Consider the following 11,899-nt stretch of genomic DNA (forward strand, 5'->3'; position numbering starts at 1 on the left):
TAAATAGTTCAGCTGGAATACCATCACTTCCACTGGCCTTGTTATTTGCAGTGCTTTCTAAGGCCCATTTGACTTAATTCTCCAGGATGTCTGGCTCAAGGTCAGCAACCACACTACCTGGGGTGTATGAGACATCCGTATCTTTCTGGTATAATTCCTCTGTGTATTCTTGCCACCTCTTCTTGATGTCTTCTGCTTCTGTTAGGTCCTTTCCACTTTTGTCCTTTATTATGGTAATCTTTGTACGATCTTTCATATCTCCAATTTTATTGAACAGATCTCTGGTTTTTCCCATTCTATTGTTTTCCTCTATTTCTTTTCATTGCTCGTTTAAGAAGGCCTTCTTGTCTCTCCTTGCTATTCTTTGGAAATCTGTATTCAACTTCTTGTAGGTCTGCCTTGGATTCATATCAAGATCATTCTATCATTTTTGAGATTGCATCCCAGTACAGCTTTTGCCACTCTTTTCTTGACTATGAGGGCCACTCCATTTCTTTTACGGGATTCTTGCCCACAGTAGTAGTTATGATGGTCATCTGAACTGATTTTGCCCATCCTTGTCCAATTTAGTTCACTGATGCCCAGGATGTCAATATTTATTCTTGCCATCTCATTTTTGACCACATCCAGCTTACCTTTCAGCTTTGGCCCAGCCGCTTCATCAGCTCTGAATCTACTAGGGTGTAATCCTTGACGCATCCCTTTCCATGGAGGCGCAAGTTACAGCAACAGCCAAGGCGACATTTTTCCACCTTCGCCGCATCAAGCAGTTGGTCCCTTACCTTTCCTGCCCCGACCTGGCCACAGTGATCCATGCGATGGTCACCTCCAGGCTTGACTACTGTAATTCGCTCTACGCGGGTCTGCCTTTGAAGCTGTCCCAGAAACTCCAGCGGGTGCGGAATGCTGCAGTGAGGCTCCTCACGGGGTCTCTGCCATGGGAGCATATTCACCCAGTGCTTTTCAAGCTGCACTGACTCCCGGTGGAGTACAGGGTCAGATTTAAGGTGCTGCTTTTGACCTTTAAAGCCCTTCACGGCCTAGGACCCTCGTACCTACGGGACCGCCTCTCCCGGTATGCCCCACGGAGAGCCTCAAGGTCCATAAATAGCAACACCCTAGTGGTCCCGGGCCCTAAGGAAGTTAGATTAGCTTCAACCAGAGCCAGGGCCTTTTCAACACTGGCTCCGACCTGGTGGCACGCTCTGTCTCATGAGACCAGGGCCCTGCGGGATCTGATTCCTTTCCGCAGGGCCTGTAAGACAGAGTTGATCCGCCTGGCCTTTGGCTTAGAATCAGTTTGATTCCCTCCCCCTCTTTCTGTTTCCTTTCTCCTCCTATGAAGAGACTTCATCCTAATGTTTTAATGTTGTATCTGAATCTTTTAAATTGTATTTTAATCAACTTTTTATTATTGGTTGTTAGCCTCCCTGAGCCCGGTCTTGGCTGGGGAGGGGGGTATAAATAAAAATTTATTACTATTATTATTATATGTTAACGTCACAGGAAAATATGGACGGTTGACCTGGTCAGGTTGTCTCCTGCATCGCTCCCCACAACTTCTGAGTGTTCCCTCCCAGGGACCTCCGAGAAATCTGGTGAGTTCCAGGAGAGTGGAGATGGGGACATGGATGGATGGAGGGTGAAGAGGGAATGTTCTCTGGCCAGAAATGAGATAAAGCAGGGATTTTGCTGTGGGTGGGGCCTCCAACATATTGGGAGGCTTCCCCTCCAGCCAGAAAATCCCTGCAGGGCCTCTGAGGCTGCCTTTGCTTCTTCCTCTCTCCCAGGACCCTGCAGCTTCTTTTGGCTCCTTGACTCCTCAGGAAGGATGAAAGACACAGATCCTTCAAAGCTAGTGAGGATGGAAGGGGGAAGATGGATGGTTGACCTGGTCAGGTTGTCTCCTGCATCCCTCCTCTCAACCACTGAGCGTTCCCTCCCAGGGACCTCCGAGAGATCTGGTGAGTTCCAGGAGAGTGGAGATGGGGACCTGGATGGATGGAGCCAGAGAGGTATAGGGGCTTGCTCAGCTAGGGGGTGGGGGGAGGCAGGCAGGCAGGCAGATGGAGATGGAGAAGGGGAGCACCTTTTTGGGCTCCCCCACCTGCCTGCCTGCTCCTTGGTCATCTGCAGGCAATTTGAGCTAGGAATAGGTCACAGCTCCCCGGCCACCGCAGCTCAAAAGGTCTAAAACCAGTTCTGTGATCTGAATGCCCTGCCAATGTCAGACAACTCACTGATCCCGCTTTGCAGTTTGAATGCAGATGGGGCCTCTGTGTGTTGTCTTTTTCCTTTTGGAATAACTTTTTATTTGCTTTTAAAAACAAGGAACATAGGACTAATAAATGATACAAATATGTAGACTAAGTCTTCGCATGCCATTTGCATATCAAAAATAGCAGAATCATTTTGCAGGATTATCTTTAACATACGGTTCATCATTAGTGGTCGGTGTATTAGTTCTGGGTTCATGAATTGGTTTGAACTGAGTTATAGTCACTTTTCCTCTTCTGTTGCTAATGAAACAATACAGAGTTGGTCTCCTCATGGACATGGGAAGAAAGAGAAGAAAGCGGTTCAAAGAGAAGAAAGCGATTTACGTATAAATTTAAATTTAGACCAACCAGATTGAGGCAACAACTGACGGGGAGTGTGCAGGTGAAGATGTTGCTGTTTGTTTCACAGACAAGGTGTGGACGTTCCATACATACCTGTATGTGATGAACTTCAACTCTTTGGCTGGAGACCAACAGCATCTGGGATTCTAACATCCCCCACCGTGAACCCAGAATGGAGGGATATCAACTGTTTCCTCTGTGAATGTTCTTCGTCTAGTCATGCCTTTTAAAACAGTGACCAGGATTCTCTGAACCACCCAGGCCTTCTTAAATGCTGGCTTCAGAGTTTTTAGGGAAGTTGATGTAAAGTCTGTCAGGCTTGTTGTTTTTGCTTCTGTTTGCATTTGATTGACCAAAGAGATGACTGACCTTGGAGATGGAGTGGATTCCAGGATTGAACAAGATCCATTCCAGATAAAAGCCAAGCAATATGTCAGTAAATACCAGCCAACAAAGGCAGTGAAAACTATAGAAAGGCCCCACATCTAACTATTTTTAGTTCTTCCTCTATCACAAGCATTCATTAACTTTGTTCAATGATCTGGAGCTCCATTTCTTTTTGAGGCTCTAATTCGCTTCTCTCTTCATTGCAGATGGTGATGAACTGGAAGGGAAGAACAAGGGGGAGCACAACAGAATCCACATAGTGGAGAAGTCATATAAATATTCAGAGTGTGGAGAGAACATCCGTCAGAGCTCCCAGTCCACCTCCCGTCAAAGAAAGAGCTTCGTTCAGAGGGATAGCCTTACTTCACATGAAAGAGCACAGAGTAGGGAGAAACCCTATCAGTGCTTGGAATGTGGCAAGAGCTTTAATCAAAGCACAAATCTCACTTCCCATCAAAGAATTCATACAGGGGAGAAACCCTATTACTGCTTGGAATGTGGGAAGAGTTTCACTAATAGCTCCCATCTGACTTCCCATCGCAGAATTCATACAGGGGAGAAACCCTATCAGTGCTTGGAATGTGGAATGAACTTCAGTCAAAGGGCCAAGCTCACTTTGCATCACAGAATGCATACTGGGGAGAAACCCTATCAGTGCTTGGAATGTGGAAAGAGCTTTAGTCAAAGTGCACATCTCACTTCCCATCGAAGAATTCATACAGGGGAGAAACCCTATCATTGCCTGGAATGTGGGAAGAGCTTTATTCGCAGGTACAGTCTCACTTGCCATCAAAGAATTCATACAGGAGAAAAACCCTATCAGTGCTTCGAATGCGGGAAGAGCTTTGGGGAGGGGGCCAAACTCACTTTGCATGAAAGAACTCATACAGGGGAGAAACCCTATCAGTGCTTCGAATGCGGGAAGAGCTTCAGGCGGAAGGACACTCTCATTTCCCATCAAATAGTTCATAGAGGGCAGAAACCATATCACTGCTTGGAATGTGGAAAGAGCTTCAGTCAGAAGGTGAATCTCACTTTCCATCAAAGAATTCATACAGGGGAGAAACCCTATCACTGCTTGGAATGTGGAAAGAGCTTCAGGCAGAAGGTGAATCTCACTTCCCATCAAAGAATCCATACAGGAGAGAAACCCTATCAGTGCTTGCAGTGTGGAAAGAGCTTCAGTCAGAGGCATAGTCTCACTTCGCATCAAAGAATACATACAGGAGAGAAACCCTATCAGTGCTTTGAATGTGGAAAGAACTTCCGGGAGCGGAAGCAGCTCACTTTGCATCAAAAAACTCATACAGGGGAGAAACCCTATCACTGCTTGGAATGTGGAAAGAGCTTCAGTAAGATGGCTAATTTCACTTCCCATCGCAGAATTCATACAGGGGAGAAACCCTATCACTGCTTGGAATGTGGAAAGAGCTTCAGTCAGAAGGTGAATCTCACTTCCCATCAAAGAATCCATACAGGAGAGAAACCCTATCAGTGCTTGCAGTGTGGAAAGAGCTTCAGTCAGAGGCATAGTCTCACTTCGCATCAAAGAATACATACAGGGGAGAAACCCTATCACTGCTTGGAATGTGGAAAGAGCTTCAGTAAGATGGTGAATTTCACTTCCCATCGCAGAATTCATACAGGGGAGAAACCCTATCAGTGCTTGGAATGTGGAAAGAGCTTCAGTAAGATGGTGAATTTCACTTCCCATCGCAGAATTCATACAGGGGAGAAACCCTATCAGTGCTTGAAATGTGGAAAGAGCTTCAGAAGGAGCTCCCATCTCAGTTGCTATCAAAGAATTCATACAGTGGGGAAACCAAAAAAGAGAAATAAAAGAAAAAATATTAAACAACCCTTACAAAATACAATTGTATAGAAAAGAGAAAGGGGGGGATATAAACTAAAAATACTGTTTATGACATTTGTGTCATATATATCATATCATTCGTCAACACATAGAAAGGCAGGCTCCCCCACTTCTCCCCTGCGTGACCCCCTCTTCTCCCCGTATCCCACCCAGAGAGATCCTTCCTTCCCTGCTTTCCTTGCAGGTCCCTCGGACCTCCAACTGTCCTCTTCGTATGTGTGTCCTCCTAAATTCAAAATAAAGGAATCTTAATATAAAATATTAAAAATATAAAAATTACTAAAAAATAGATGATGATGATGATGATCATTTATTGATACCCTTCCCATCTGGCTGGGTTTCCCCAGTCACTCTGGGCAGCTTCCAACAAAATATTAAAATACAGTAATCAATCAAATATTAAAAGCTTCCCTAAACAAGGCTGCCTTCAGATGTCTTCTTAAAGTCTGGTAGTTGTTTTTTCCTTTGACATCTACTGGGAGGGTGTTCCACAGGGAAGGCACCGAAAAGCAAACTCCCATCTCCGTCTGAAAATCATCTGTAGCAACAATTATTCATAATTTGCAATCCAGAATAAACCCAGCTGTATCTCGTATACAGTGGTGTAGTGCTTAAGAGCGATAGATTCGTAATCTGGAGAACCGGGTTCGCGTCTCCGCTCCTCCACATGCAGCTGCTGGGTGACCTTGGGCCAGTCACACTGCTGTGAAGTCTCTCAGCCCCACTCACCTCACAGAGTGTTTGTTGTGGGGGAGGAAGGGAAAGGAGAATGTTAGCCGCTTTGAGACTCCTTTGGGTAGTGATAAAGCGGGATATCAAATCCAAACTCTTCTTATCCTCTTCACCAAGATGACACTTTCCCTTCATTTCCCTCCCAGCCCAGCTTTCAAATCTTAATCAACTCAGACAGTGCAATATGACTCTTATAAGGATCGTCTAATAATCCAAATCAGTATTTCTCCAGTTTCTAGGTCCAGTTTCTATAAAGCCCTTTAAAAACTGTTCCAACAAATCTCAGCCAAGTCACAATGGAAAATTATGGTCTCTTATAACGTTCATCCAATCCTGCTTCCTCTTCTTTCTTCTTTTCCTAATCTTTGGACATTTCAATCCACTGGGGATGGGGAAGAAGGCGTCTTAATTCCTTTTCCTCAAACGAAATCATAGCTTGCCTTGTTCACCGTTTCAGGAGTTGCTTTGCATCCTCTTTTGTTGGCTGTACATTTTTCTCTGCCGCTCATTCCCACACCAGCTCAGCCCAAATTCGTCTTTCCCTGGGGCTCTTTCTGTCCCCTCCTCCTCTTCCCTTGCCTGCTCAACACAACCTTCTGCCTCTCCCAGCGACTCCTTTCCAATGACTCCCAGCTTATGACCCACACATTCCCCTCCGTCTCTTTTTCTGTGTCTTCAGTCCCAAGGTGCTCCATGTCTGCATGGAGAGCAGAGCTGCAGAAGCTTCTTTGGAGTGGATGCATCGGTTCTCCTTAAATCACGCAGAGACAAAGTTCATTGGCAAAAGAAGAAATTTCGACTAAAGGTTTCTCAGCTTTTTCAAGGGATCCTTATTAAACTTGGGAATGTCTGCATGTGATCTCATCTCTACAGCTCACAAAAACACCAGAGAGAAGGTGGGCTGGAGCCTGAAAGGCGAAAGCATTGGCCTCGAATGCAGGCCTCAGGACCGCTTTCCCCCATGGAGACCTGGGACCGCTTCTCCTTGAAGGGACCTCCGAGGTGGAAGCCAGGGTGGGTCAGTCCCTGGACCTTGGAGGCGATTCCAAGTGCTACGTTCCACATACTTCCCCTCAATAATGAGTGGCTGAATATTCAATTTACATTTCCTAAAGTCCACAATAATCTCTTTTGTTTTCTTTAAGCTAAGCAGTAAGTTGTTTTTCCTGCACCACTCCCCCAACTGCTCAACATCCTTCCAGGTTGGGATAGCAGGCTTGTTGGTTTTTGAATGTCTGATGTGCATTTTTTCAATTTCGTTGTTCTGTATGGGACAATGACAATAAAAATCATATTGTATTGAGACTCATCTGGAAAGCGCCATTTCATGTTCCTTTCCCCACTTGCCAGGAGTCTGAGCTCCATTTGGGGTTCCTCCTTCCGCACCCCAAGGTTCAGGGAAGGAAACTGAGGCAGGCTCTGCTTGCTCCCCAGGGCCCTGCAGGGGATTCAGGGTGGGGGCCCTGTCTCTTCCTCTGGCCAAGTCCGGTTCTCCACAATGGCTTCCTCTTCTGAGAGCTCCCTCTCTTTCTTGTCTGGGCTGGACTGGGAGGGCCCCAGTTCAGCCAGTTCCCTAGAGTCCCCCCACTGCCTCTTGAGACCCTTTTCCCCATGGTCTGCAGGTGGAGCCCTTCTGCTTGCGTTGACTCTTGGGGTGACCAAGGATGCTGCTCCGGGGGTCAAACTCCCCTGAGGGAACCCTCCACCTTTGAGGGGATAAAGCCCTTATTATTATTACTACAACTACTGTTATTATTCTCCTCCTTGGGCCTCCGAGACAGAGAGGGCCTTTCCCTCCTGGCCCCCTGGCGGATCCCTCAAGGCCACTTGCCTGGCATCTCCCAACGGAGAGGCCTCCTCCGTGGGGCAACATGGCGAGGAGAGAGGCTGCCCTGTGGAGGCCAAGCCATCATGGCAGGAAGGCAGCTGAGGACCAAAGGTGCCGCCCTCCTTGATCCGAGAGGAGAGACCCCGAGAGCGTGGGACCCCCGAGGCCCACAGGGGAGCCATGGCGTCTCTGGGAGCGGCTGGGGCCTCTGGAAGAAACAAAATGGTGTTCCCGCCTATTTTGGAAAAGAGCGGGAAACGCCTTCTCCTGGCCCTGCCGCCTCCGTGGGCTCCTAAACAGCCTGCCTGGCCATGGGGGGGGGGGGTAATCCAGCTGCCCCAAACAGTGGGGGGGGGGGGGGAGGAACAAGAAAAAGATGAAGGAGAAATCTAGGAGGACTTGGGAGGGGAGCAGCCATGAGGGATACGGGGGGGGGGGGGACTCCCTCAGGAAACCGGGCGAAGGAGAGGAGGAGGCCCAGGGGAATCTGAAAGGGGATTGGCCAGCTGTCCACTGGAGAGGCTTCTGATTGGTGCAGCCCTGCTCTGGGGTGGGAAATGGGGTCTCCTGCCTCCATGTGATTCTGGGAGCCCAGTAGAAACTGGTTTTCTGGCAGGAAACGCAGGGAAAGGATGGCAGGGGTCCCTCTTGCTTTGAACTGGGAAGAGTCCCAGAGGGAGGGGCCACTCCCCTGAGCAACATGCGCCCCCACACCTGCCCCCCCCCCCCAGGATCGCAGGTGCGTTTCATTCCTCGCCTGGGACACTTCCTCCTCCGTCTCTTTTCCTGGGATGAAAAGCGGCTGCAGAAGCAGAAAAAGACACTTGACAGGGGGGGGGGATGATTTTCGGGAGGGGAGGGGTCTCCTGAGCTGGAGGGTGTTTTTTGAGGGGTGTCTCAATATTCCTCAATGTGATGCATTTTTGTAGGTCATGTTCATGAATACTTTATATGCGTTTTCTTTTGATACATCTCATGGTTGGAGAAGCAAATCGCCAGATTCGATGGAGCACTGATTTTGAATGGAAGATGTGCTTTGCCTCGCATCTTGCTTCAGAAAGTGAGAATTTGGTAGGTTTACTTTTAAATGTGAACTGAATCGAATCTCTTCTCTCTCCCTCTCATTCCTTCTTTCCCACTTTTGCTCATTCTTCCTTCTGCGTCTCAGTCCTTATTGTACTGTTTTGGTGGGCCCTCTCATTTTCTAGGCTTCTTAACACATTTTGCGCTTCTGCACAACCATGCATGCTGGCACCTCCTTCTCATGAGTATAAGGTACCATCCTGGCTTCATAAGCAATGACACTGAAAATCAGTAACAGATGGAATGGGGATTTTTAATTTGCTTTTATTCCAAGAGACAAGCTCATATAATCACTGAAAATGTTAGAAGGACTTGTTTTGATGTGGTTGAAGAAGAAGGAGACTCTAGCTGGACATCAAACAGGATCCAGTGATTCTCATAGTGAGGGGACACCTCTGATTTTTTTAAGGGATCCTGGGTAATCAAGCAGTGATCAGTTCTTGAGTTTGCCCAAAAATCAAGCGAAAATTACAAGAGTTACTTCTGTTTCAGCAGCACTCAGAAAACTATGAAATTGAAGGGGAAAGGGGGGGGGCAGACCTTGTAGACAAGAATGAATATACTGTCATGGTTTTACATCTTTATTTAGGATCTAGCTCAGCTTGGCACTGAACAACAGCAACAAATGAAAACTCACTTAATGGAAAAAAGGAATATAATAAAATATTATATGTCCATAATATAAGCAGGTAAAATATAGCTAGCATTATAGATCTAAAAGAAAAGGAAGAAGGAAGAATTTAGGTGATTCTTCAGAACATTCATTTCCCATAATGAACTCAGGCCAGAATGTTTCACATACTTGGAACTAAGTCCTATTAAACTCAGTGAGGCTTACTTCTGAGTAGATATGCCTAGGGCTGTTCTGTCACATTCTAATGAACAAATTACATATTCCAATAACGAGGTCAGCTTTGAGAATGTACAAAAGAAGAAACACTCAAGAGATATTCACATGAGGGTTTTTTTTAGAATTCATCATCAAAGGAATTAGTGATGGGAGGAATATGCAGAAGCCCAGGGATGAAAATTGAATTGCACCTTCCCGCAACCAGTTCTGTTGTTATGGAAACACAGAGAATGACATCTTTCTTTTTTTATTAATGGATATGCTAATGAGCTGAGGACTTCAATGTATATGGGAGTTTCCTTTAAAACTAAATGTTACATATATGCATTGTTTCTATTTATGGAATTGTCGTTGGTTTCACAAAAGCACTAAATAAATGGAAATACACTAGGTATAGAATTGCAGCTACATGCTACCCATGTGGGCTTGTACAGGATTACACTACAAGTCATTTCACCCTCTTATCGTATTATGGACGCTGTCCCATGGAAAGCCTTCGATATCTGCAAGCAATGAATCTTACAAGAATGCACACAAATAGACATACTGTATGAAATGTTGTAAACCTGTAAAGAAATGTATGGTTAAGTCTAGCAAGCATCTTACAAACTGTCTTAAGTGATTCTCCCCTGCACAAAATGTGACCTGAGTTATATGTGATATAAAGTGATTTCTGTGTTCAGCAGGTCCCTCAGCCGAAATCCAAGGTGGCCAATTACTGCTCAAGTAAGTTATTAACTTATAAAGACCAGGAAGGGCAGAAGGAGGTCAACATGAATACTCATACTTGAATTCAGAGTAATGGAAAGAAGAAATGTCTTTCCTTAGGAATATGTACGCCCCGTTTTGTTTCATGGGAGACAAATCATTAGTAAAGGATGAATTATTGGTAAAGGAGGGCAGTCTGAAGTCCCCCATATCAGAGGATCCTTGACATACTAAGTCTAGGGGCTTTGGAAGTGGAAGAGGCTGTGTGTGAGATTATGTTTGGGGTGTTTTTTTTGGGGGGGGGGAGCCGACATTACCTTTTGCAACATCCCTTCACATTTCCACAACTTCCAATCTTAACCATTGTGGGTGCAACCACCACTCGTTTTATTGCAATCCTTGCTGCCCTCTGGTCTTTCCTTGGCAAATCCTGTAGAAAGGGGGGGGGGGGGGGAGAGAGAAAATCATTGTCCACAGGGAAGCGGATAGTAAATTCAGAATAGGAGGAAAGGGAGGCAAAGGTTCACAGACTGTAGAACAGGAGCAGGGAGTCTACCTTTTTGTTGTAATTTAAGCAAACTAGATCTAGGAGTAAAGACAGCAAAAACCAATCTGTTTGAGAACTGAACCTGATCCCCGATAATCTTCTTTATTTCAGTGAAAAACTTTAGGCAAAATGGCAGCCCCAGTGGGCACTCCAACCACACGTGGAAATAAGTACCCTTGTTCCCGTATCTCCTCCAGCACAAAGCAGAGGAGCTGGAAGTGACACAGAAACCTTGATAGGAGCACAATACCTTGCCAAACACATTTTTAAAGCCAATTCATGTGTCTGAACAAATGCCGTCTTAAAAGGAGGCACTCTCCATAGCACACAGGGCAGCCCAGAACAGGTGAAGTATCTTCATGGCTTAGGGAGGATGAGAGGATGCAGAGAGGCTCAACGCATGGCTACAAGGCAGAATGTTGTCAGGATTAGGAGGGATGAACTTTCCGTATTTGTAGCCCCTTGGGAAGCTGTTTCCTCCCACTACTCTGCAATCTCCAGCAAGACATCACCATGCCCTAAAGGAACATGGGGCTTCTAGCCAAGTCATAAGCACAGTGTGCCCCCTAGAATGAGATGGAGAGATGATGAAGTTCAGGCCTGTGGCAAGACCTGGAGGATGCAGAACCAGGAAAAAGCACCCACCTGAGACATTGAGTACCTATTGGTAGATTTATGGATGATTTGCAATAGTTTGAGCTGTCTCTCAATTGTTTAAGAGGGCAACAAAAAGTCTCTATCCTCCCTGCTCTTTCCAATCTAGATGATAGATAACGAAAGCTTGGAGGGTAACCAGGAGTGAGGTTTTGTGTGGAAGGACAATGAGCCCATTCATAGTTCTGGCACTGAAAAGAAATCCCTGGGCTTGGGCTACGCACACATTAGTGGCCTGAAATGCAGTGAGGTCATCACTGCCCCTCCCACCTGTGTGAAGAACATCAAAAGAGCCTGCTGGATCAGGCCAGGGCCCCATCCAGTCCAGCATTCAGTTCCCAAAGTGGCCAACATGATGCCTTTGGGACACTAGCAATCAGGATTCGAGCACAAGAGGGCCCCCCCCCCAGCCATCTGTGGATTTCAGCCACTGGTATCCAGTGTTGGGCTGTGTGTGTGTGTTTATCATCCACACTTACTAATCTTGCTTTCTGGCAGGGGACTGCCATCGGAACAGGAGAGGGAGGCAGGGGGGCTGTTGGGATACAGAGAGCCTCCGAAACTCCTGAGGAGCAGTTCCTTTTTCAGCGGTGGGAAAAGTCACACCTCCAGTGGA

At 46.4% G+C, this 11,899-nt stretch overlaps 1 protein-coding gene across 1 annotated transcript; it reads left to right on the forward strand.

The window, feature by feature from the left end:
• The first annotated feature begins 1,506 nt into the window (after positions 1-1,506).
• LOC114593433 (uncharacterized) lies at positions 1,507-6,918 on the forward strand. The gene is made up of 3 exons (XM_077925413.1): positions 1,507-1,598; positions 1,791-1,964; positions 3,215-6,918. Exons 2-3 carry the CDS (start codon positions 1,832-1,834, stop codon positions 4,888-4,890), a joined length of 1,809 nt encoding a protein of 602 aa, XP_077781539.1. The 5' UTR covers positions 1,507-1,598; positions 1,791-1,831; the 3' UTR covers positions 4,891-6,918.
• The last annotated feature ends 4,981 nt before the right edge of the window (positions 6,919-11,899 follow it).

The sequence above is a fragment of the Podarcis muralis genome, chromosome 3 (assembly GCF_964188315.1).
Source record: "Podarcis muralis chromosome 3, rPodMur119.hap1.1, whole genome shotgun sequence".
In the NCBI taxonomy this organism is placed as follows: domain Eukaryota; kingdom Metazoa; phylum Chordata; class Lepidosauria; order Squamata; family Lacertidae; genus Podarcis; species Podarcis muralis.

Bases quoted from the DNA above. Each gene is read 5' to 3' on its own strand.
- LOC114593433 (XM_077925413.1), top strand. From the start codon at position 1,832: ATGAAAGACACAGATCCTTCAAAGCTAGTGAGGATGGAAGGGGGAAGA. The intron at 1,965-3,214 runs GTGAGTTCCAGG...TCTTCATTGCAG, and splicing joins AGGGACCTCCGAGAGATCTG to ATGGTGATGAACTGGAAGGG.